Source organism: Anser brachyrhynchus (genome assembly GCF_964034855.1).
Source record: "Anser brachyrhynchus genome assembly, chromosome: 13".
Taxonomy (NCBI): domain Eukaryota; kingdom Metazoa; phylum Chordata; class Aves; order Anseriformes; family Anatidae; genus Anser; species Anser brachyrhynchus.
Window position 1 is genome coordinate 5092150 of NC_137708.1, and position 27502 is coordinate 5119651.

Consider the following 27502-nt stretch of genomic DNA (forward strand, 5'->3'; position numbering starts at 1 on the left):
AAGAAAAGATTAATAATTAAGTTGATCGAATGTTAAAGCTTTGTTTTGCTGTTACAAATAGATAGACAATTCCAAATATCAGCAAAATATGTTGTGCACAGTGTTTTTACTACCTGGCTATTACACTGGACTTTATTGATTGCTGACATAGTTGATCCGGATAACTTGTAGGTGGTCGTGTAGAAGATGACTGATGTGATTGGCCGTGCGATAACTCAATAAACTAAAATTTCTTTCTTACTGTCTCGGTGAAAATACCTGAAAACTGGACTTCCTGCAAATAGACAGGATTGCCTGGCCTTGGGGAATAGTTGATAGGAAAAGTGCATTTCTCGCTGGGCAAAAGGGATCCCTAAGATAGAGGAAACTTTTAAAGCCAGTGAGACCCTTGGTGTTTTTTTTTTGGTTGGTTGGTTGTTTTTGTTTGTTTTTTCTTCTTCTACTAGTGCCTATAGCAAGGCAGCTATGCAAGATGTCAAGTAATGATGTAGAACAAAATGAGTCTTTGTCTACTCAAGAGGATGGGGAAGGTGTTGAATGAATGGTGGGTACTGAATCAGTTGTCCAGATACGCCCTGTGCTTGTGGAATGGTAGCTGGCTGTAACAGAAATGACAGGTGTTTCATCAAAAATGAAAAGAACCTAATTTATTCTAGAAGTCATGCTTGCCTGCTAGAAAAAAAATCTAATCTGTGCATGTACAAGAGCTAAGGGAGCTTTAATGGCACTGCTGAAACCATAATGTAATATCCAGGTTGAAATCATTCCATCTTTATCTCGTTATGAGTACAATTTTCTTCTATGTGTGAAACTTAAATGTCAAATTGAGGAAGTAGAGGGAACATAAACAAAAGACTGTGGGCATATTCCTATTGTTTCTTTAGAGAAATAGTAGAAACTGCAGAAGGTTGTAGGAAGATGCTCCAAGCAAAATGGGGGGATAAAGGCTTCCAAAAGCTTCCCGCATTTAGTAAGAGCTTTTTTATCTGTGCTGGAAGGAAGACGCTCACAGGAGGATTGTCTGTCATTACCACATTCTTCCTCTTATAAAAGGGAAAAGAGAACTTGTGGATAAGCACTACTTACGTGATCCATGAAGGACGTGTGTGTCTCAGCGAGCTGTAAGTAGGCAGTGCGTAGACTGAAAGCACAGTTGCCAGAGGAGCGTGTAGTTCAGAACAGGTATTTGCACAATTTGAGTTTTGCAACATGCTGAGTTTGAAGCTGCAGCAGATGTGCTGCTTGTTAGCAGCCCAAGTGCTGGTTGGGAATTGTAAGCTACTTTGTGTATAGCCACAGCTCACATGGATGTCTTTTTTTTTGTCTTTTTTTTTTTTTTTTTTTTCAATGAAAAGTAGCAGTGCACAGAGAGTGCCTGGTTCTTTGTGGAAACCAGACTGGTATCGTGTTAGAGCCTTTAATTTCCTGAGCTTTCATTCCTTTAGTTCTGTAACAGCATTGTAAAAATGGAATGAGAGCTAGAAGGAAGATGTTTTACTGAATCCCCTGTTGTGATTCAGTACCTTGTGTGAAAAACCTCAATGGGCTGAGAGCAGTGACTGCTTGGTTGGTTTGGTTTGTTTGTTTTTTGTTTGTTTGTGGACTTTCTTGCAGTGTTACAGGATGCAGGCTACAGACAGATGGGTAGTTGCTCCAGAATCTGCTTTATCTGTCACTCTTGCTGTGTTGCATACTTTCTGATGCTTGTCTTTGGAGGGATGAAAGGGCATACTTGGGTGCTGGGCAGTGGGAACAGTAGGAAGCAAATGAAGAGCACAAGGTGCTGGTCTGTAAGAAGCTCAGCATTAAGAGGTGATCAAGTCTTCATTAAGTTGTATCTAACTCTTAGAGCATTGTTTTAAAATATTACTCAAGAGTTTTGGGTATTGTCTCACCGAAGTGTACTTCAGCATCCTTTATGATCTCATTTTAGGGATGTGGTTTAGTGGGTGCTATTGGTGGTAGGGGGATGGTCGGACCAGATGATCTTGAAGGTCTTTTCCAAAGTTAATGATTCTGTGATTCATACACTTGCTTCTTGCTTTTCCTCTCTGCTCTAAAGTAAAACTAACTGGACAAATGTTCTATAAAAAAAAAAAAAAAAATGATGTGCAATTCCAAGAGAAACTATTTGTAAAGAAATACTCAGATTTTTAATGTCAGTTCCTGGCAGGTTATTCCATATGGAATTATTATGGTATCTTGGCACCACAATTGGTATGTTTAATAATTTTCAGTATGCGTTTGGGTCCCTTTTATGCTTGATTATTACATTTAAAGAAAGATTATAAGGTAGAATACATTTGCTTTTGAACATATGAAAAACACAACCTGCCCTTTCCAGATGCATTCATTTTAACTCTGTATAGCATTCACTAAATCTGTGGTTATTTCTTTTTTCTTTTGAAATGCACTTATTGTTCTATTTCACGAATGAATCATGTTCAGTTGCTACCCCAAAATACAACACAACAAAAATGGTAAAAATGATTGTCTGTAATCTATTATTACAGGCAATCGAACCTGCCAAAACAAAATTGCCATTTAATAAGGTGTGTTTTTTTTTTGAAATGAGCCCTGTGAATGTTCCATGCTAACTGAAGTTGCCCACAAGTTCTGTATATTAAAAAAAATGTTTCCTTTTTAAGAGACCGCATTTTACTATATATGACAAAATCCACTGGCATATCTCTTCCTCTCTTTGTCAATCCTTGCAGTCTCCATGGGCATTTAGGTAGCTCTCATGTGAGACCTGGATAAAATGCTATTTATATTGAATATTGTCAAAGGCCTTATCCAACGGCTAGCACGTTAGAGATGTATTTCTGGAGGAGGAAGATCCTGACACTTAAATAGTTTATTTCAGCACAAGACCTGTTCTGTGAACTTCATTGTTTCCATTTTATGACTGAAAGAAATTAGGCAGAAAGAAAATATAGGCGACTTGTTTGTATTTATGCAGCAGTGTGCAAAGTTCCTTCCCTGGGAAATTCATACAGAGAAAATTAAAAGGAGCTGACATACTGTTCAGTGCTTAGTCCCAGTGCTTACAAATCTCACATATTTATTACTGAAGCAGAGCAATTACATATATTAACAAGTATTTGCAGAATGCTTTGGTAATATTAAAAAATAAAAATAAAAATGGAAGTATGAAGGGTCAGCAAATCTAATTCTCTGAAGATCACTTTAATCTATTTGATTATATGGAGTTCTGCTTTATGGTGGTCAATCTTGAAAAAATTCCAACGTAGTGAAAAGCTGGAGAAAACAAGCTATTAACTGCGCGGTCTTCTGGGCTCCAGCTAGGAAGAGCATTAAGGAGAGGCAAGGGCTATCATTTGAAAATGTGATTTGTCCGTCCAAATAATGCAGACTTGAAATTATTCTTCTATGGGATTTCTTTTAATTCACCTACCTAAGTTTAATTCCACTTAAATAAGTGGATTTTAAAATTTCAGTGGAACAATTTAAATTCACTTATTTTAGTTAAGTCTCTGTCCTTCTCTCAGGGTGTGCATTCAACACAGCACAGCCTAGGGAGGAAATGGCAGAAAAACCAGAGCTGTGTTCTCTCTGAAATGTTGCTCCTGAACCTTGCTGTGTTGGCAGATGACTTCAGGCTTTTGTTTGAGGTTTTCCGTCTGCACTCACAGATGGAGGTGTGCACCCCCCACACCTGGAAAGTTAAAGCTGCTCTATGAAAATTAGGTTAATTGGCTGCAAAAATATCAGACCTACTCACAATGTATGCAGTCGTCAAATATTGTGATTATTTTGTATGAATTCTGTGCATGAGCGTTGTTTTATTCCCTCTAGAGAAATTAATGCTGATTGCTGATAGAGTAGTTGAACGTATAACCTAATACATACTTTTCTCTCCTAACAGCACACAAAAGAAATGGGAAGACCACAAACTCCTTTAAAAGAAGCAACACTGGAGCCTTGGACTCAGCCACAGGTAGGCTGGAACAACTTTTCTCATAATGCTTTTTTCTTCAATGGTGGTTTCTGTATGTCTTAACAGAATCAATCTAAAGAAACATTGCAACAGGTAGCTTTGCAGTTCTTAACATCATATGCCAAAATGATTTATTTTGCTGTTAACTGTGTTAGTGTCCTTTTAATTAAACTTTCAGGATCTGATTTAGCTTTTGTTCTAGGGTACAAATGCCACAACTGTATTTCCTTCCCTTTCTTAAAAGAAAGAAACTTCAGAGCTTAAAAGACTGCAAAACTTCACAAAACCAAACCACTTTCTGAATGGTGTGTCAAGAAAACTGTGAGCATCCTCTGAAGTTTGTGGAGTGCTATTTTGAAAGGAAGGTTTGAAAAATCAACTTATTAAATCATAAAGATTTATCCAAAAAGAGAGCAATACCTAATCACGCAAAAAAATAATAATAAAATTAAGAAATTGGGAGATTAATATGCAACGTATATGTTCCTTAACACAAAGCAGTTTGAATTCTTTGGCCTTGCATTTGTGTATTGAGCAAAAGTTATAATCTGATGACATGCAGAAGTTCCGATCCACCCTTGCTGTTTGTTCCCTGTGTATCAGGGTACTGAACCGTGCATTGATGTGTGCCTTCTGAGCGGCTGGAAGGAAGGAAAGAGCCAGTTCATACTGTAGGTGATACTGGACGTTGCTGTTCCAAGGATAAGGGTTGGGACTGTACAAGAAGAGGAGCTGGAGCAGGGTGGAGGTGAAAAAAAGAGCTGGGAGGACAAACCTGGAGAATCAGTCTTCTTTTGCAAATTCTCAAGGGAAGATTGATGATGCTTTTTATGGATGTGGGGGCATGTTTCTTTCAGCAGCAAATCAGTAATTCATTTGGCACAGTGCCTCTTCCTGACACAAGAACCTACCTCTGTTTTCAAGGTTCACTTGTTGCTAAGGGTGGCAGTGAATCCATATCTGTAATGCCAAAGTTGAGAGTTTGCTGGCAAAGACGGAGAGAACCAGGCAAAGGTTACAACCCCTGATCTGTAACGCTGGTGTTACTGAGTCTAGAGTAGGCTCTGCCATGTATTGTCAGTCTGTAAGAAATCTGACCAAACAAAAATTCTCCTGTTTAGTCTCTAGATTTAAAAACTAAATATGTGTGATCCTAAAGTTTAGGCTTGTTTTAGAGGCATGTTTACTCCGAAAGCACTCGGCAAACACAGCACAGGGATTTTGAAATAGAAATGAAAAAAAACACACATCTCTATTATTGCTAACTTTGTTCATGTTTTAATATTATTATTTTTTTAATTAGTTGTGATTCTAACTGTGTAGGCTTTTGTAGTACAATCTGTACAGCCAATTACAATTTGCTAACGTTGCTGGTAGTTCTTAAGAGGTAAGTTCTTCACTGCAGTTATACTTGCACGGTATTTATATCCATGCACCTCTTCATGCAGCCTGTGCCCGGCCTGTTTCCAGGTACTGCATGGCCCAAACTCCCAACGCCTCTATCCAGACAGTTTCTAATCACAATCATTAGGCGTGCATTGATCTGTGTCTGCAATCAATAATGTTTATGTACAGGACCACAGGAGCTTGCTATGGTCCATAGTTACTAATAGACAGTCACTCCTTGTATGCAGGCACACAACTATTGAGGCAAATGTTTTGTTAAGTCTGTTACTGCTGAACAGCTAATGAATCATTGCGGAGGGATAGCAGGCCCCTCCTGTTTCCTTGCTTACGGCAAGTGTTGCAGGGAAGCAGAGAGTTTGGGCTTAGGGCCGGATTTCAGCTTACTGGCAGACGGGAGCGAAGTTTGGCTTTTGACTTGCAAGAGGAGGAGTCGAAGCACCTCGATGCGGTGTTCGTAGTGTAGTGGGGCTCTGGTACAAGAATGGGGGTGATAGAGGTGATCTTTTGCAGCCAGTTTTCTTTCATGCTTTATGTGACTGCTGCCAGTCATGTTGTTGAAGAAACACTCTGTTGGACTCTCCTACTGCTGAAAAGAATCCTTGTTCGTCCTTGTTCTTCCGTGTCACCTGATCACTTCCGAAAGCTGCATTTGCTCTATTTAATAGCTACCCAGATTAAAACACGTAAAACGCTTTTGTAATTTCTATTCATATTTTGAATTTTTTTTTTTTTAATGCACACAAAGAAGCTAACACCCGTATGCCTTTTTGTTTCATGGAGAGAAGAAATGTAATCAACAAAATCAAAAACTGCTGGAGCCATTATTGTTGCACAAAATTAAATTAGTTGTTAATTCTTTCACGGATGTAATTCTGGCCCCTGCAAATCCCTCCTTAGATATTTTGTATAAAGTGAGTAAAAATTCATGGCATGGATAAAAGCTTTGTCTATTTTATGAGCAACAGGCAAATGATCCAAATGGTGCTCATAAAGCAAATGGTTCCCAGCTCTAAAAGGAGGAGGAATATATTTAAAAGCTGCTAGAATGAACCATGAGTAAAACCAACTCCTATTTACAAGATGGTGTTATTTACATGAAAGTTTTTTTGATTTTTATTTTTTTTCCCCGAGGGAAAGACTCTCTACTTTTGTCTACTTAATAATAACAATAAAAAATCATTACATTTTCTTGGGCTATTTACTGCATTTTCAGTGTTCAGAGTTGCTGTGGGATACGTTTTATCAACAGAGTGAGTGAAAGAAATAGCTGAGAGCACAGCTTCAGTGTTCAGGGCCAAACAGTCAGTGAAGCAGAAAGCACCACATCTGTCCCCTAATACCAGGAGGTGAGAAGCTGATACACATTAGTGGTTGGACAATTTCACACAAAGTCTGACGGAAACAAAAAGCAGCTCTTTCCGTGTGGAAGGAGGGAAGGCTGTATGTTTCATGCTCTATCACAGTTCTATTTTCCTTACAGGCTCAAGGTTTCATCTCAGAAGTAGCCAGTTAGCTGACAGTTTTGAAACTGAACTGATCAATGGTAGAAAAAGTAAAGAACTATAGTGCTTTGACAGGCTAATTTATTTTTATTTTATTTTATTTTATTTTCTACTTCAAGATGCTTTTTCTTTGTTTGGCCATGATTTAATAAATTCCTAAAGCAACATGACTTTTCTAAAGTATGAATTCTTTTTCATGGCCATGCCTTTTAACTTGCAGTTTTCTGTATCTTTTTCAGTGCACTCAGTGCATGGAAACTGATGTTGCTGCCTGGAAAATAAAGTATGAGAGACTCATTCTGATAAATCTGGGACAAGGCCTTTGCAGATAAAGAATGTGTGCTAGTAGTTGCCCAAATAGACTTGTCATTGGTTTACAAGCTTTATTTAAATGCTAAGTAGCATGTATTCCTGTGGTTATATTTTTCTGCTTTGCCTGATTAAACAGTTAGCTGATAAACCCTGTCAAGGCAGTTCAGAGCTGCTGCAGTTAAGAATACCTATTTATAGCCTCGATGTTTATGGTCAGTTAGACATAAGGCAATTTATAATCAAACTTATCTGTGATTGTTTAAATTCGTAAAGATTGCTCATACTCTTTTAAAATCTGAATTTTGTATGGTAATGCCATACAATTTACAATTTCTTACAATTTACTTAGATAAATCCAGTGAGAACACAGATTTACCAAAATAAGGGAAAAGAACAATGAGACAGTTACATTGCTTAAAACGGCAGCAGTGGCAAACAGTAAGTTTTGCCAGCATGGCAGACACAACAAAATCTCCGCTGTTCAGTTGTACTTTTGATTTAATCCTTTTTTGTTGTTGTTGTTGTTATTTTGAGACTCTTACATGACTATTCTATATCTATCTAAAGTACTGTCTGTGAGTGATTCCTAGAGGTGTTTCACAGGGTACAGTGTGAGAAGGCGGTGTTATTAGTGCTGGAACTTTGTTTATTAATTCTAACTGCTCCAGGTGCTCTCACTCACTTAAGATAATGGCTAAAAAGCCAGGGTACTGTTGCATTAATTTTCCTGGCCTAAATGTAGCATAATTACCTTAATGAACACATTAATTTATCCTCTTCCCTCACACTCTTCTTCCTTCACAGTGCTGCCTAGTCCCAGTTGTCATAGGGAACCCTGACCACGAAGGTTTGTAGTTCTCCCAGGAGTTCTTAGTGGGGGATGAATATCCAGGGATTAAGATTTGTCCGTCTCATGTTGTGCACATCCACATGCAGCTTATAAATAAGCAACATCCAACATGGCTTTATTACCACCTGGTGTTTTACTACAGCAGTGAGTGTGACAAGCAGGAGCAGTAAGATACAGACTGAGTGAAACCATTTCTCTCTCAAAAGCAAAAGAGGAAAATTATTTTTTTCTTCTTTGGCATCTCTGGTTTTGCTTTCTTTGTGTGCAGTGTACAGGGTTTTTTTTTTTTTTTAAATGATTACTTTTGTGGAAAGGCAAAAACAGACTGAAATCTAATTACAAATGATAGAGCACAGTATTTTTCTGCTCAATTTTAAAGAATCGCTTTATAATCTTGGAACAGTGGATAACAACATCACTAATCCAATATTTTAACAGTAAATACGTTTGATGATGGGAATTGCTACACTAATCTTATATCCCTCCACAGTATAGTTAAGAAATCCACAGGGGTTTTACTAATCAGTTTTTGTAAAGTAAATCAAGTCATGTAATTCTCGTTCACTCTAAATGCTCTGCAACTGCGGGCAGAACTATGTGCATTATTTTTTGTTCTTTTCATCAGTTCTGTACCCTCATTTGCAGTCGAGCTCTCCCCTCCAATATGCAGGAAAGAGACTTTGGGAGAAAGAAGTCTCCAAGCACCCTCTGTAAGACAGAGCTTGCCTTATAGAGAAGGCAATTCACGTTGTCGCCCTGCCCTCTGAGTGGAAGGGAGCCCTGTGGTTGTCACGAGTCCACCTCCCTCACACCAGCAAAGAGCCTCCAATAGCTACGGTCTGACCACAGGTGCTACTACACCTCTCATACATGTTTCAGCTACTTAAACCCCAATTTTACTGACCCTAGAGTTTTTTGCAATATGACATGTACAACAGTTCTAAGAAACCATCAACAGTAAATCAAAAGATTTTTTTTTCTTAGCTTTCTTAACCAATAGAGCATTTTACATTAGGAAGGAATATTAACACTCATGGTTAAATATTTGAAGAGAAGCAACTAAGCTATTCTGTGCATATTTTCTTCCCACAGTTCACAGGAACTGAATTATTCTCCATAAAGTCCCGGTGTGCTCTTTTTTTGCCTGGCTCACAGCTTCAGCTTGTAGGATTTGCAGTCAGTGGAAGTCAGAATGAAAGTAAAGCTTATTTCTGACTCAGTATCTTCTGCTTAGATACAAATCATTCACCTAAATATATCTATACATTCTATCCTTACCTTGGTAATATTTAGTGGTTTGAATCTCTGTGCTTAAAATAATCCCATTTTGTTTGATGCCTTAATAAATTTATACATGCCTCAAGTATATTTTTTATTTGAATGGAACTTCAATTTTAATCCTGAGTTCTGACACCAAAGACTTGGTAATTAAAACAAGAGAGAGAGAGAGAGAGAGATCAGTGCAGAAAGCGTTAGGCTTCTAAATGCAATTAGAATTGCCCACAGAAATATTCAAACTTTTTTTGAACACTCCAATCTTAAAACCTGATCCTTTGTCTCTTAAAATGGAGGCCTCACAAGCTAGAAGCTAACTGGAAGCACTTGGTTGTTTTGGTCTGATTTGAGTACCAACAAGAATGAGGTAGTATTTTATTCCAAATCTTGAGAGAAAAACATGCTAACTTTTGCACTTTGAAAATAATTATATACACTAATAAAAGTTTAATCTTGCTGGCATGAGCTGGTGCAGCTCCTGGCTGCCAAAAAAGAACAAACTTGACCTCTCACAGATTTCATTTCATTTTATCTGTGTTTCTAGGTTATGATGTGTACAGTTTTCCTGACATTCTACAGAAATAATGCATTCAGAAATCAGGCTATGGTTCTGAAAGGCAATTTAATAATTGGAAATGGACACTAACCGTTCCCTGTTTAGTGATCAGTTTCTGTGATTGTTGCATTTAATATGGAATAGAAGAATAATAATATGACATATGTAAAGCATTATATAGATATATATTGTGGTTGAATTGGTCCACTGGGGCTATTCAGTTGCAAATTTGAAAAAGGTTAATTGTGGGTGAATTTATGAGTAAATATAAGTTGAATTATTTGAAGGTGTTTATCAAAAGTTAAAAATGCAATTATTTTCAGGATTATAAATGATCAGAATACTTCCTTAGTGCTTCTGATTTGTAAACTTTGTCTTTGCAAGATAGTCAGGAGGTTGTTGATAACAGTGGCTGCCTTTTAGCTGAAGTGCTACAAGAGTTGTTTATTGGGGAAAACTGGTTAAGATTTTTTTTAATGTATTTTTGACAGCTAGTGAGAGTAGCATATCTTGTAAAAGAGAATGTAGGTACAGTTAGCTTTGAATTTTCTTGGAGTTCTGGAAAATGGAAAATATTTTTTTTGTGATTGATAACTAAAAATTAATAGTGTTCCTAAAAATGGTGCCTCAAAGCAGGATAGGCAATGTAAATATTGTGGAGCTTTGTATTTTATATATGTTGTTACAAATTGAAACCAAGAAGATGGGAAAACTACAATTGCATTTTGTTTTTCTCTGTGTGAAGCTTAATTTAGAGATGCATGCACGTATAGTCTTAACTATTCATAATCTAAACAAACACTTCTGTCATAGAGCAGTGCTGCTTAGATAACCTGCCCAACAATAATAATTATATTTTTAATTAATCTAGTAAGGTTTTGGTCATTTGAAATGCCTTGTGTATATATATGCATATTTAGAAATAAGTTTTTTTTTCAAGATCTAGTTTTGCCATAGCATATGATCATTGGAAGTCAGTAGCTGATGTAGCTGGAAAATCACTCAGAGAAAATAAGAAAAAAACTCATGATAGCAGAGTCTTGTGAGCACTGAATTTGCTATCGATTTCAGCAGGGGACACGATTACAAAGGCAGACAAAATTCCCGTTTCATTTAAGTTTATCTGTCGGTTTTTCAGAAGAGCGTATGATTCTGTGATTAAAAACTCTTGGTTTGAACTAAGCTACTGTTCTGAGTTAATTAAAATAAATGAGAACTCGATAGACAGTTTCCATACAGTTTCCCTTGGTATATTTTCAGACGTTTGGCTCTTTAGAAGCAGAAAGCCTGTCACTTTGCGGTTTGTGTCTCTGAGGGCAGACACTCGCATGTTTGTCTGTGTCAGATTGTTCCATGTATTTTCAGATCCCAAATGTCAAAGCTGCTGAGTGGGAAATTGAGGGATAGTGAAGGTTTCAGGTCCTTACTACCTTTAAATATTTAAATCTTTTTTAACTCATTCACTCAGACTTTGAAGAACATCTTGTCCTTTTTCGCCCACCACGACAGCAATGCTCTCTGTCTAATTGCTTTGGCTCACACTGTTAAATCTTCCCCTTCCTTTTGCTTATGACATGTCAGAGCTGTTGTTACAGACGTGAACAGTGGTGTAAATGGGGAAAGAATTGTTAACAGGAGAAGGGAGCTCAGCTGCAGAACAATTACCTGCAAATGCAGTCCAGTGTGCATGCAAACTGGTGACCCTGGAATTCACGCTGCCAACGTGCCTCTTACAGGAGCTGTGGGAGGGGGGAAGACTGCTTAGGTTAGGCAGTTGATTTATTCTCCATTGTTATATGCTGAGGTGGATGAGATGGGGTACTCAGTAGTGAAACATCCTGTGATATCGTTTAAAAAGGGCAGGTAGACAGCCACTCCTTCAGCTTGTGAGGTGCTGGAAAGCCCTGTCAGTGTTTGAGTAAATCACCATGGACCAGCTTTCAGAAAATGTAGATGAGATCTTCAGGGTGCTTAGTTATCTATTGGGATTGTCAGAACAGCTTTCCTCCCCACAGTATTTCTTCGGAAATCTGGGCAAGAAAGCAGAGATGTCCCCATTATTTAGGAGAAAGCACTGAGTAACAGAATCATTAAGTTGCATCGGACTGTAACTTACTTGCTCTGAGCTGTGCTCAACATGCATAAATCTTCAAACAGAAAACATAAACATGGCATGATTCGCAGAGGTGTCAATTTTTTCCGGTGTCCAGTTCGATGTCCCTCGCAGAGCAGTTAACGGTGCTGGAAGGCTGAAGTTGTACTCGGGAACAGCAACATCTTCCTAACTGCCGCAGCTGACGGGTGTATTGATGCATCGCCGAATAAAAGGAGCAGTCTGTAAAGCTTTAGGAAAGCATGAACATAATAAAAGCTTTCCAGTGTTGTGTTTTAAACCGTAAAAATGGTATCAGCTTCAGAGAGGACCTTTGCATGAAGAGTGGGTGTGTGAGGGTGTGATTCTGGAGGTGCTGGGCTTTTAACGGTCTGTTAATCTCCTGAGGATTTTCTCTCCCACTCTAATGCCTTTAGAAAACTTTTATCCACTTTTTCTTGGTTGTGTTGTGTGTTATTGTTATTACTAATATTTGTTTTGCTTGCTTATTTGTTTTCTATCAACTCATACAAGGTTTAATAAGAATGCCTTCCCTCCTGATGAATTAGCTACACAAATTTGACCTTCCTGGATAGCAAACAAAGACTGCCATAAAAGGTTCCGTATCACAGAACTAGCAGAAGCAGGCACTAGATGCGTCATGGGAGCTGTTCACATGGAGGTCGTCCACACTGGTCCTGATCCTGTACCACTGAACATTTTACTACTGATCCTAATGGAAGAAGAACAAAACCCAGTATCAGCTTTCAGGGAAGGGGGGCAAATAGCAGCAATTACTCACAGTCTCAGCAAGGGCCCTCATTGTACACTGATCAGACTGTAGTTTGTGTATATTTGCTGTTGGAAATAATTTTTAGACTTTTTTTTTTTAATTGAAATAAGGTATTTCATCAGTCCGTAAAGTTATATTATTATTGTGTATTCAGACTGTGGTCTATGCCTCTCCCGGTTGCTGTTGCCAGGTCACTTGCCCTCAGTCAGTTTCTCAGCTACAAAATCAGTTGTTTTTCTTGAAGGATGTTTTGTGGGCTGATTAATTTTTTGGCTGAAAAGTATTGCATATAAAGCAGATATGTTCCAACTTGGTGCCCCAGTGGCTATCCAGTAATGGATATTACATATCCATTCAAAGCCCAAACGAGATTAACACCACTGTTCTCTCCATCTGCCTTTGAGAAAGAATCCAATAAATAACGAGGCATATAAGGGAAGATTATCACATTATATTCAGCATTTGCAGTAGCTTATTATAAGTTGTATAAACTGGTATCATTTGTGTATTAATTATTGAAAGGAGACAGGAGTCCGCTCAGAGCAGGTAGGCACCATGTCTGCTTTGAGCTCTTCACCCAGCGCAGCACCAGCCTTGCGGGCTGCTCGCTTTTCTCTCCCTGCCTGCAGTGGTTTTACCCTGTTGGCTCCTCAGGCCGTGCCTCATACGCACACAGAAAAGCTGCAGGTAAATTTTGCCGGCCTATTCAGAACATCCTGTACTGCAGAGCCTGGCCAGCCTCTTGAAAACTTCTTATTAAGATTTTATTGGTTGGCTTGATCTGCAAGGGACTGCAAACAGGGAGGGGATAAAAAAGCACTGTGGAGATTTTGCCTGTTCTGGTTGCTTTTAACTGCAGATTTCAATGCTGTGCTGTGAGTGTTGAGTCCAGCTTGGCCACACGGCTCCCTTGCAGAAGTCCCCTGATCTACAGCCAAGTGTCTGTGCAATGTGTAGGGAAGGAAGTGTGTCCTGTCATAGTTCAACAAATAAGACCTTCTTGCATAGCTCTTCCTTCTGTATCACCTGTCCTCCCATTGCGTATTACAGCACAGCAGCAGCAGCTGCTGATTTTCAAGCAGGTCATGAAAATAATAGCAGTAATACATACCCAGAAGGACTTTCAACAGAAAGGGGAGATTGTTTTGGCAGCAGCTGGAAGATGATTCCAAGCCATTTCTGTCCGTCTGTCTGACCCGGCCTCTGTCATCTTCCAGCAGCACAGGTTTTTGTAACAGTATTTGTTTTCTCTTAGAAACTAAAATATTGTAATCTACCATCTAGCCAGGAGATGCTGTGGCTTATATGTGAATGCAAAAAATGAATCCCAATATCTACCAATACCATCATTTTTTTTCCTGAAGAATTGAATGGATGTCATTCTTATGTAATTTATAGCTTTTCAGTAGAATATGTTTAAGTAGAATCTTCAAATTTTTCATACCGACTCAAAATCTGTACTTATTTATAAGATACAAAATTAGCATAATGAATGAAAGGTTTATAAAGAAGACTGCAAGAAGAAAATGAATGGTGACAGAGGAAATACTTTGGATGTCTATGGGTAACTTCGATAATAGAAATGCAAATTTTACTTTGACTATATTAATAAAAGTTGCTTTGAGAAGAGATATTTCTCATTAGATGTGACTTGCATCTGCACAACATGGTTTTCACATCAAAATAAGGTAACTAAATTCTCCAGGCCATATGTCCTGTTCCGTCTAGGAGACATGAAGTCTTTTTTTGATGATGTAAGGTAATTTTTCAGTCTATATCATTCTTACCATGCATGAACTCTGTCTTGTAATGATCATACAACCTTCTTCTGTACTATTATGAATAAGAATTTTACAAGCCAAGTCTAATTGATCTGTTTATTTATGAAGCTAGATTAAGGAAAATACTATTAGAAAAGAATGCCAGGTTCCAGATAGTAGATTTTGATGTTGCAGACCAAGACCATCATTTGGAAAATGATGACCAAAACAGTACTCTATAGTTTGAATTTCTTTTGACATGCTTCTATACTTTCCCAAATACCACACAAGGATAGTAAATAGATTTGTTGTGCATTATGCTGCTTTTCTAACACCAATGGATATTAGAAGTAGCTCAGACACAGGAAGGAATTAATGTTGCAAACACGATGACACTTGTTGGTGTTTGTAGTAGAATTCATCATTCCTGAAAAGATACTTATTCTACTGCTTTGTTTTTAAATCCATAAATTTTCACCAGTAGCAGAACACTTGAATTTCACTATATGACTGCAGGATGCATGGCGTAAACTATGAAACAAGAGAGGAATTGTGCCTTATGTTTAATTCGTCATACCCTCTCAATGTGTTGCCATTCTCCCTCAGGATTTTAATTTAAATTCCTCTTCACTCTTAGGCAAAAATTCATATTAAATAGTCAAGTTGCCATGAGTGTTTACTCCTGTCACCATGACTTGTGGAAACTTCCTCCTGAGGTGCCCACAATTAGTGAATATGATGGCCAAGATTAGTTCTAGGTGCTCATTTTACAGTTCAAGGTTTTCAGGGCAGTATCTTCTTAATCCTGAGATACTAACAATTCCTTAACTATTTATAATGTGTGGACAATTTTAGTACAGGGTTGTTTATCTGGTAATATTCTGTACTTAAATTTATAAAGTTCAATATTTCTTAGAATTTACCCTCCAGATCACTGTCGTTCTTGGGTCTGTGGTTCAAATAACGTGATAACATATCTTCTTCATTCTGTATGTTTAACACAGAACATGTGTTTGCTAGAGGATCTTGCATGGCTTCCTGGGTATTTATGTGCAACCTAACTATGGACTATGAAAATCCAGTCCCTGGTTTTAATGGGAAATAAATTCAATTTGCACCTGTAGAGGAAGAGACCAGGAAGAGAGTGGGAAGTGTAAGGAGCACTGTGTCTGCTCTGCAGCTGAGATGTGTATCTTACACTTACGTTGTTCTAATGCTGGCTTTTAATCAGGACAACAGCCAGTGCTTTTAATATGGATTCAGTATATATATATATATATATATACACACACCACTATTTTGCTGTATCTCACTTCACAAGCATTTGATTGCCTAGGCAGGCATTCTGCAGATGAAGGGGTTGTTCTAGCAGATGTGTCAGAAGACCAGGCCTGTAACTGGCATAAGCGTGCTTCTAAAATTTAATGTTGTTCTGGTTGTGCTTCTTCTTGCTAACTTTATACAAATGAGTGAAAGTATGGAAGTATTACTTAGGATTTTTTTTTATATCTCTTTGTTTTGTGGAAGAAAAGGAAGAAACTCTACTCTAAAACTGGTGGTATCTTTATTTTGTTTTGAGAATGTTATTACTTTACAAAATTTCTGATTATTTTCTGAAAATTAATGTACTCTCTGTAATCAAAGATGAATGTTGCTTCCTTGTCTATTCTCTTGTATTTCATTGTTTTTTCCTTGCTGTCTTCTGCCATTTTTCCATATAGTAAAAACTGGTCTTTGTAGTGATCCCCTGGCATATGTGAGTTATGATTTTCTCCTTCTGGACTTCGTTTTTGAATGTTATTGATCATTTGTCAAGACCCGTAAAACTTTTCTTAGTCACAGTTTATTCTTATCATTTGTATCCGCCAATTTTACTTTTGTGTTCAACAGTTTGCGTATGAGGTGAGTGGGACAAGGCAGTCAGGTCTCGGTGAGAACAAAGCTCTTAGTCCTTTTGAATTCTGATTGCTTTTTTCTGTAACTGTGTTCATATGTATGTCAAACACAGATCTTTGTCTGTTTAAATAAAAGTAATGATGCTTTGTGATCTATTCCATTCTCTCTGTTTCAGGATTTACAGGTGTTGTGACTCAAGAAGCATCTGAACTTTCTTTTAAAGAGAAGAAACAAGGGGGAGTAGGTTGCTTTATTTATTTATTTATTCTCAGAACATTGCTAAAATGGAAGGCTTCTGGGCTTGGCAGTTTTACAGCAACTTGATAAAATAAAAATAATTGTGCCATCACTATTTTATCTTGCTTCTTTCAGATGTGCTTCCTTCAGAATTGCTTCTTTCTTTCATATATGTGGAACTCTGCTTGTCAGGGAGGCAGTCTGTTCACAAGCTCTGCCAGGCTGAGGGTTTGAGAGAAAGTAAACAACTCAGTTGGAAACATGGATAGCAAGCATTGCATATACTCTAAGAAGCAGAGATATGCTGCTGTATTATACAAGAGTTCACTTAATGAAAAAATAGTTTTCCTCTTAGAAGGAATGAATCGTTCTTGCTAACCATGGTAAAGTAATCCAATCACGCTTGACAACTGCACTCAGGCAACTTTTCTATCAATTTTTTATAGCACCTTTCCTGAATTAGAAAAAGATTTTTGGTCCTCTGTTGCAATATAAACTGATGTTTATATGGAATAAATCCTCATGCTAGAACTACCTAGAAAGAACCGAGAGAAAAAGCTGGGAACTACCTATGAGAGCTGGGAGATGAGCAGTTACTGAAGAAGTCTTTTCCTACATATGAAATAGTTGCTCCTCATCTATTCCATATAAACTAAGCTCCCTCACCTAGCACATGGAGCAGGCATGGTGATGGGGAGAGACAGAATGAGGAGAAAGTATGAAACAGGTTAGGTGATACTGTAATCAGAAACAAGGTAAACTGGTTCCTTAGGAGGGAGCACACAAAACAATAGGGCAGAAGACCAAACGAACATGGTTTCAGAAAATACATGCTTCTGAATAAGATTGTTTAGGTATGATAGATGCATTGTCAAGCTGATCCAGCTATAAGCTAAATACCTGAGTTGAAGAGGAGAAAAAAACACTACTGAATAAGATCAATCATTGGGGTGTAGGCTATTAAATGTTGTCAAGTGGTAAAGACTGGATATACTGCTCTGAAACTTAAGGAGATAGCCAAGCATCTTTGAGTAAACTTATACTCTCTAAATCAGAAATGAAAGTTTGTTGTTTCTTTCATGGCATTATATGTCAGGGGCCAGTATTCTCAGAGACTGTTTCACAGCGTGAAATTACAGTTTTACTCGGTTCTTTATATTTCTGACCTTGAGATCTTGATCATTACAGTCTATCTATCTGACAACTGCAGAGTTCAGAAAAAGTTTAGATTCTCTAACAATAAAAATCTCATTTTGTTATAGTTAAATAATGAGCAATGCTCTTCATGCAAAGTGAAAGAAGCCATATTCATTTTGTTCTACAGAGAACATAGCACAGAAAACCCACACAACTCATTTGTTTTTCTTCTATAGCTAAAGAGTTCACCGCACAATTGCATGAAAATGCAAACTGAAGTTTTAAGGAGGCAATATTTCAGACTATTTAGAATTGCTTTCTTAAAATAACAAAGCTTTCATTGATTTCTACTTCCCTAATATGTTTTAGACTGCAAGGTTTCGATTGTTTAAATTTATGTAGAAAATAGGGGGAATAGATAGGGTGTGCTTACACTATGGAGACTCTCACAGGACTTCAATTGCATGTTTCTTTATGCATTGATCTGACTTTGTTGTTTTGTGGTTCTGCCACCTTCTGAGGACTGAGCACTAATTGCCAACACTGTGGAAGAATGAAGAGGACCTAGTAACCAGATTTAACAGTGACAGCTTGCTGTCCTCTTCTCTTATCAATGGCTAGGAAATGCATTTCTTTTTATGTCAGTTAATACACGAATACATTGAGGAATACAAAGTGATCAATAGTAGTCATGACTTGAAGTTTTCACTTTATAGACCTGCAAGGAACATATAGTAAAACCACTAATAATAATAATAATAATATTAGTGCCTACTACTAGTTTTGGTGAATTTTTCAAAAATATGATTTAATCTCCCTTGTAATTTGTGTTACTCTTACTATTTTTCTCAGCAATACAGTGTTGGAGTATCGTGATGCATACATTATTTCTGACACATACTTGTAGCTGGATTGCCCTGAACAAAATGTCAGATATAGTATCCTGAAGGGAAGCAGACTTTGGTCACTTTTTAACCTTTTCTGATATTTTGGTCAGCTTTTATGGGGCGAGAGCAGGTGGGGGAAAAATTGCTTACAATCATCATATTTGTATTCTTCTGAATGTTGTTCTTAGGGATGCTTGCCCTAGAGTTAGCTACAGTTTCCTAACACAAAGAAATTGCCTCAGAATAAAAGCATACCGGAAATTATAAATCTTCCATAGTTGCAGTAAAATATTGGAATAGAAAGGAAAAAGTAATATTGTGTGTTATATGGCCTATTACTGACTTCTAGGCATTATTGCATAGCAATCAAGGCTTCTGTGCAGAGTGGATGGAACTAAATGTATAACTGCTAATTAAGCCTAGACAAAATAAATTTTATGTGGTGTTTCCTATAGGTAACATCGTATGACTGTGGCAGACTTTACAGGGAAATGAATGCCAAATGAAGAAACTGCTCTGCTGCCGTGCATGTATTAGTTTTCCTTAGAAAAAAATATCAAGAAATATTCTCTGGTTATCTTATTTGCCACAGTGGGGTGTGAGGTTAGAAGGAATTTTTCAAATGCTATTCGTGGTTTTAAAGATTTTCTAGTTTAATTGTAGAAGCCAGTGAAGAGATACAAGGAGATACAGCAAATATGGACTTTTTTTTTTTCCTCTGTCAGCTAAGAGAGTGGTAACTGCCTATTTTATATCATATTTGCAATCCCTGTGTGTTGAATGGAAACAAGGCTAATTCACAAGACTTCTTAGAAATTCTTTGTTTTAGAAATTTTCATTAGATTTTTAATTTATTTGAATTGTTTTCATTTGATAGTTTTGTTGTCGATGCTCTTTTTCTTAAACTAATCGTATATCAAGAGACCCATATTATTTTTTCTTCTTATAATGAGTTTGGATATGCAAAAAAAGAGTAAGAACACTTGCTGCTTAAAAGTTACCAGAAGGCAAAGACAACAGAAAGTCTAAAAGTTCCTTAAGTTCCTCAGGAATTTTTTGGCTGCCTTCTTTAAATTAAGGGAAGTGTGAAAGTTTAAGAGCTTGTTTTTACTGGTAAAATCTTTACTTTAAAATAGTCCCTCGATGTCATGCGTGAGATAAATCATAGCTGTGGTTGTTTTGACACTCTGGAGTGTAGTTATATTATGCACTGGTTTCCCAGGAGATCTTAAAATTTAACAAGCAGAGGCCAGTGTGAGTGATGAAATGAGGCAGCGGCAGAGCCATTTCAATTATACTTTTATTACACAGCCATTCTTCGTGGAGCACTTCATAGTTTTTGTATTGCTTACTAGAGTATGAAGCGCTCCATGTAAAGGAAAGGTAGCTCCGATTTTATGACTAAGTGGACAGTGTGATTTCAACTTGCTTTGACAGCAGTGCTGTGGTTGTAGCAGCAGGAGTAACACAGGAGAGAGCAGGGAAGAAAAGGCTGCTCTGTGCAGCCGTCATGGCTAAGGCCCTCTGCAGAGAATGCTGTTTTGAGAATTCAGAAATAATCTAATGAACTGAGGTAATTGCACAGATTTTAGGTTTCCCTTGTTTCATTTTGAAGATGATTTACTGTTCCAAGGCTATGCTTAACAGAGTTACCTTCTTTTTTTCTTTTCTTCCCCGATAGGCAAACTCAATGGTTTTACTATTAAACAAGTTCCTTATTATACTTTTTTTCATTGCTGGTTGCATAGTTATCTTCTTGTACTGTGAATTCTTCCTGAATGTTTGTTTTTAATATAGGTTATCATCTTGAAAGCCTATTAAATATTTTGAAGTGTTAATAATGTAACTTACACTTTAGATTCCCAATAAAAGTTCCCTTTACATGTGAAAACAGTAACAAGTGTTATACAGATTACATGAGCATATATGTAGTTAAAGATCTGAAAGTTTAAACTGTCTTTCTCACTACATTTTAAGGAGCAATTTGGAGTTATCTTAAGGGAATATGTCAAAGTAACTTCCCATTTAAGACCATAATAACAGTACCAGGCACTGGAAACCCTGTTGGGTTTCCTAGGATATTCAACTTCTTTTTTTTTTTCTATAGTAAATTTATCAAGTGCCCTCTACTTGTTTTAGGGTGTGCACCTTTTTGTATTATTTCATGTGACCCTTCAACCCTTGGTATGGTCGAGCTGGCTCCACTAAATGCACAACCAAGGCACATGTAGCCCAGACAGAGAATCATCAGCGTTTTTTGGGACAGCACTTCAGGGAGGAGACAAAAATCATTGCTGGTTCTTTCGTGATTGAAGTGTTGCACATATTCTGGTCAGGCTACAGTTGATTGTGGTTATTAAATTCCCATCAGAATATACTAAATTTCATTCTAATGCAGTGTTATTAGAAATCTCCCTCAATGTCTAAGGTAATTGTTAATTTAGACCACTTGTGTCTTTCTGAGATTAGCGAGAAGGGAATCTATTTTTTCTCCCTTTACAAGCAGACCTGTTAAATCCTTTAGCTGAATGGGTAACGATTACAAGTCTCAGCTGACAAGCTACAATTTTTTCAATTCCTGAAAGGTCGTTTATAATAACAGAAATGACTAGCACAGCACACCTACAATATCTGTGTTGTGAGGGAACTCTGATTAGAATTTCATCTAGTACCAAGGGATACACTTTTTGTATGCAGAGGGTGGCTGTTAGACTGCTATTCATGTCCACGGCTACCCTGGCCAGCATCAAATGCTCACATTCCTTTCTTAGGGGAAAAAAAAAAAAAAGAGGGAGAGAGAAAAAAAGTGATGGTATAAATGCAAACTGCTCCCATTGATGGAATAGTCTTAAGTTCTGATTAGAAACAGATGTGCAATATTTCCTGTTACAGAAAGTATCATGTAAATAAAAGCTGTAAAGATACAGGGCAGCGTTAGCATAAAGGAAAAGAGGGAAAATGAAATTTTAGAATGTGCAAAGGGATTTCTTTTTCTTCTGTTATATTTGTGCTCAAAATTACATACTTAGTGTTTGAGAGCAGAGCTCTATCTCTTTGACAGTGTTGGGAGAGAGTCTTGTGTTTTGTGTTACTTAATTATTTTTCTTTGTTCTTGCTATCAGAACTCTTAACAATGCTGGTATGTGTGTGGAATTTCTGGTGTAGGTCGAATACTTCTGGTATGGTTGTAACTCTCGAAAATTCAGGAAGTTTGTGAACATCACCACTGGATACAAGGCTGCAAAGATTCTACAGCTCTGCTTTAGTATATCTTCCTCGGGTTGTAGTGAAATTCATACAGTTCATGTCATGATGTTCCTTCTTTTGAACCTTCAGACCCCAAGTACCTGTAAGAGCCCAGCAAGCTTCTGTGTGTTGATTCAGGAGTGGTAACTCATGTTCTGTTCTTTGCTTGAACCTTCATATACTTTAATATCTATTGTGAAATCTTATTTTCTCTTGTAATATCTGTGATCTGAAGTTAGATACTTATTATGGACCCTTTTTTACTTTGCTTCTGAGCTTAAAAAGGAGCATTTTTTGGACAAAATGAAGTGAATACCCTGATGCAAAGAAGTTCAATCAAAATTGCTTCTCAGCAATTTAGCCAGCTATTCTGTTCAATTTTGGACGAATGATGTTCTTCTCTGTTTCATTTTACTTTTTTTAAATCCTTCCCATATAATAGACTGCCACAGTATAAAGAATGTTCCATCTGACAATATGCATACATATTTTCCAGGAATAAATTAGAACATTTCCCAGTGCTCCAGGACATCACTGTTTAATATAGGCCAATAGATCAAAGACAACTAATGTAGTTTCCCTCCTGGGTCTGTTAAAGCCAGTATAAATGTGACCCTTTATAACATGTTCTGTATTATTTAGAAAGCCACTGTTTCCCTAGAGTTAATCTGTTCAAAAAGTTATTGAATTTGGGCTTCTTTTTAAGTGCATCTTTCTATGGTACATCTGCTTATATAACTAGTTAGCTTATTTTATGTAACCAGTGCACCTACAATACCATGTTGCATTTGGACTATGAACCAGCGGCCACAAATAATTTCTCCAACTAGTAACTTCACATTTCATATATAGAGCCTTTACATAGTTAATGAAACAGACAATTACCAGTTTGCTAAGGAATCCAGAAAGGAGTATATTGAGGTGATCCTCAATTCTTATTTTTATATATGTGATTAACCTATACAAAGTAATTTCTACTTGCGAAGAGTAAATTATGTGTTGTGATATCTGTAAAATAGCTCTGCTATTCTTGTGAAATGTCTATGTGATTTCCTTCACAATACCAAATAAGTAAAATTGCTATGTTCATGTGTATGTAACAGAAATGAAGAGTATGTGAATTGTTTGTATGACTGGTGTATATGGACTTATTTTCAAGAGATTCCTGTGTAGTATGTTGCTTACCATATTAAACACTGACAGCATATTTTTCAGAGTAAGACAATTTGTGAACTTTACTAGAAAAGGAATTCTTTAAATGATACATCATTAGTCTAAATATTAGCGCAAAGAAATGTCATCTCACCAATAGGAATGAATGATCACAACCATAACATGATTTGAAAATCTCTCCTAACATTTAGGTGTTGCTGTATTTATTACCTGACTGTGAAGTAATTATTAATCTACAACTGGGAAAAAAGGAACAAAATGCTTTGTTCTCCTATGGAAATCAGAATGAGGAATAAAAAAGGTTTGTCATTTTTTAGAAAAACTCCAGGATTAAAAAGTCAACATCTTTCTAGTATCTATTTGGTATTTGTTTCTCAGATTATGAAATAGTGCAAAAGCAATTTTTTATAATTTGCAGTAGGAGAAATCTGTGATAGCTATACCCAATTTATAGGTACGTATGTTGGTTAGCTTACAGATAGAAACTAGAGATGTTAGTGTCCAATTTCATGATTAGATATCATTGATGCTATTTCATAAATACTATTATAATATGAATAGTATTAATATTATGAATAGACTTTATCCCTGGTTTATGGGGAATAAATGTGGAAATAACTGACTGATAATACTGCTTATTTCTGTGAATTTCTGAGATGTTTTTGTTTTCATCCTCACCAAGCTGAGGAACCATGAGTTCCTGGGGGTGCGCATTGCTGGATGTCACGACAGCTGACAAGATTGATGTTCCAGCCTTCAGCTCATACATTAAGTGACCCAACTGTCTGATTGGGCTGTGTAATACAGCTCCGCAGTGCTTTATTCCCACTCTGTCACACACTGTAGTTATTTATTATTCTCTCTTACACAGTTTAGCACACTTTGTCATACGCTCATATGAATTACATCAAAGATCAGTAAGGTCTTTTATTTTCCCTGTGAGAATGAAACTTAATCCTATGAAAATTAGCGGGCATTATTGTCCCCACCCAATCTGTGTTGTAAAACTCACAAGATAAAAGTTGAGCATTGTTTGCTTAATTTTGCACTGAAAAAACGGTATAAGCAATAAGAGCAAGCAAGACACATGAAAAAAGTCTGGTCACAGAAATCATTACTTTCTGCAAGTAGACACAGAGAATAGTTTATATGCTTTGGATGTTGATACGGAGAGGGCATATGTGGCAGACTTGCTGTTTCAGACTTAGCTAGACAGTCTTACAAGTGATTTTTTATTTAATGAAATTTCAAGTGGCTGAGGTAAAGCATCAAGTTCACTATAAACAAATCCTTTATTATATAAACAAATGAGATTTAAATTACAGTGATTTTTCACCTGATATAGATCAGCGCAAAGCAAATAGTCATTTACATTACACCTTGTAGCTGCAGTGTATGAATATGTATTGCAGTGCTGACGAGCAGAGGCTGCACAGGAGAAAAGGATACAGCCCTGTTCCTTCCTCCGCCTGGCTTCTGTCTGGGAGCATGGGATCAGGGGTCTGTGTGCATCCAAGGGAACCTCCCTTCCTGCTCTTGCAGCCTGTGTGGGAGGGTGAGGGCAGCTGAGCCCTAGGATCCTAAATAGCAGCTCATGTCAAAGGAGATAAAGGAGCCTCAGTCATTCTTATCAGTCTCTTTGCCTTGCCTTGCCATGCCGTGCCAAACTAATGATTCTTTCTGTAAAATCTGATCAGTCAAGAAGAGGAAAAACAGCTTGGATCTGACCTTTCCTTACATTAATGCTACAGGGCTAAAGCAGTTGGATTTATTTATTCTTCAACAACTGTGTATTTTATATACCTAAGTATTACTTGCTCAATTCCGAAGTGTTGGAACCATGTTGGCCACTGTGACATGTCATTGGGGAATGACCAGGCTTGGAAAACTTGGCCCAAGAAATATCCAAGAGGCAGCAGCGAGTAGAAGCGCTGGGGCATGGGGTGGGAAGGGGGCGGCTGCTCTGCAGGGTGGCTGCACGGTGTCCGGAGGGCAGGTCCAGCGGTGCAAGACCGGCTGCACGCAGACACGCACACGCGATGGACGTGGTTTCTGGGTTGAGTGGTTTTAAAAGAAAAATTCTTAACACTCAGAAGGGAATCCTATTGCTGGGTTTGATCATTACATTAACTGTCAGGGTAGCTACAAACTGTTTTTTCTACCTTGTTGACCAAGTGGTCTGTATGTGTCTCTCAAGTGCTGGGTAAGGTGGTAGCTGTTGTTGTCATCAGGCAGAAAATGATTCCTACCAGCAAGTTTGACCTTCACTTGAACTATCAGTACTGTTAAGTTGTTAGTAATACACATTTGCTCCAGCCTGGTGCATTGGAGAACATTTTCCTGACCCATTTCTGTTTCTCCCATGTATCCATAGTATAGCACTTATAAAATATTTTCATTTCTCCTGTGCTTTACCACTAATGATTAATAGTAAACCTAGTGATGAATGTGAACCAAAGGGTAGCAATTATAATTTCATTAATCACCTAATAATTGCGATCTAGGGCGAAACTGTTACTTTAGACTTTTACATCCTAAGGAATTAAAGAGAAATTTCTATTAATCACTGTCCTATCTGCTGACAAGGCCTGCTCTAACAATAGATCTAATCACTTCAAGATGGGCTACAATTAGAATGAGGATGATAAAGGAGTTCAGCATCTGAGCCAGCGTCTGATCCCAGGAGGTTACAGGAAGGAGCCTGTCTATTACACCAATGATTTGACTTTAAATGTTATGCATTAAAGTCATGTTTCCCTGGAGATTTATAAATGTTTAAAGCTTTTAATAAACTTAACCTGACTTCGGGAGTATATTCAAAGCCAGATGGTTTGTTACAGTTTGATCTCTCTGTGGTGATTTGGCATTCCATTTGCTGGGTCATACATATCCCCACACCCCAACCTCTCCAATGGAAAAAAAAAAAGTATTGAAATTAAGGATTTGTAATATGTTTATTCATTTTTTTGCATGGAAAAATGTCTGGTTGCAATTTCCTCATTGTTCCTCAGCTTATTCATAAAGTTTGAGCAGATGTGTGATAAAATGGTAAATTAGAAAATAGTGCTGTACCTGATTTTGTATAGCCACAGAGGAACTTTGTCATAGCATTAACAGCAAATATGCCAGGCTACTTGAAAATAGGGAAATATATCTTATGCTGTGTATTTCAGACCTCCAGCTGGGAAGACCATTTTTTGTGTAAGTCTTCCAGAGAAATTCTTCAAGTTCACTGGCTCTCTCTTATCTGGTCTAAGTACAGAAGTAAATGAAGCCACCAATGTGCAAGCAACATTCAGAAAATAAAGACTCCATGCACAGAAAAATAATGAATTTTCTAAAATCTATATGTAGAGATAAGCCACGGGTATCCATATTTAAGATACTGAAATGATGTAACTAAGGCAACTGGAATAATAATTTCACATCACAAAGAAGCTGGTATAAATGGGATTTCAGGGAGTTGTGTACATTTTCCAGAGGTATATTTAAACTCTTTCAAGCAAAAATGGCTTGTCAAAAGCATGAAAATCTGTTGGAATTATCAATGCTTAATGTTTATGTTTATCAATCATTAATGTTTATAGTAAATCTCTGCAATTTTTAAAAAATAAACATTATAAATAATTTTCTAAAACAAATAGAGCATTTAAATGTTTGCAAATTAAACCTTCTAAGGCACAAATAGTATGTGATTTTATGAGTGGTTCCGAGTTTTGAGTATTCATAGGATATCACTTAGCTCTTATAAGTACCAGGGTATAAAGCAGCCTTGCCCATGCATTAAAAACTCACTTAAGGCCATTCCAGGGGCAAGATTATTGAAAGCATTATTAAAAGCAAATGAGTTTTGGACGTCGATTAAATATTTGAAGCAGGCTAATCATACATGGGATAATTCATCTGGTAGAACAATATAATTACCTTATATATACATAAAGTACCACTTCGATCCAAATTGTTCATTTCAAGGTAGTGTTAGAACTGTGCTCTTTCTAAATCATGCTTTTGTTCAGAAGAGTGGATGGCTTCCTGTTCCTAGTAGCAATCTAAAACAAGAGTGTAGGAGCCTTTCTTACGGTGGGTACTTATGAACAGTGCAAACGAAGTCAATGGAAAAACTGCTTTGCACCTTGTTCATGAAATGAACACGTTTTTGAAAAGTTGAGTTCTAGTCTTGACCAAGTGATTAGGTGAATCAGATCTGATTGAGGTGAGGCAGAGAGTAGTTCAAAGGCACAATCTGAGGTAAAAACAGCACAATCAAATACTTTGTTATTGAAATTGAGCTTTGAAAATAATTGTAATTTTCATAGTGAATGTAACTTCCCTTTCAATTCAAAGTTTGTTTGAAAGCAAGTTTTGTTGTTTTCCTTCATGGTGTTTGCTATTCCTTTTTTTTTTCTTTTTTTTTTTTT

At 37.2% G+C, this 27502-nt stretch overlaps 1 protein-coding gene across 31 annotated transcripts in view; it reads left to right on the forward strand.

The window, feature by feature from the left end:
• Nucleotides 1-27502, forward strand: part of PCDH11X (protocadherin 11 X-linked) — a 484442-nt gene that overhangs the window by 227257 nt on the left and 229683 nt on the right. For 22 of the 31 annotated variants that reach the window (XR_013938705.1, XR_013938706.1, XR_013938707.1 and 19 more), the window contains exon 5: nt 3890-3961. Coding sequence is in view for 26 of the 31 variants with exons in the window: in XM_080553216.1 (XP_080409342.1) it covers nt 3890-3961 (72 nt within the window). In the remaining 5 variants the exon portion in view is untranslated. The other 9 variants (XR_013938709.1, XM_080553215.1, XM_080553214.1 and 6 more) reach the window with 7 other exon arrangements.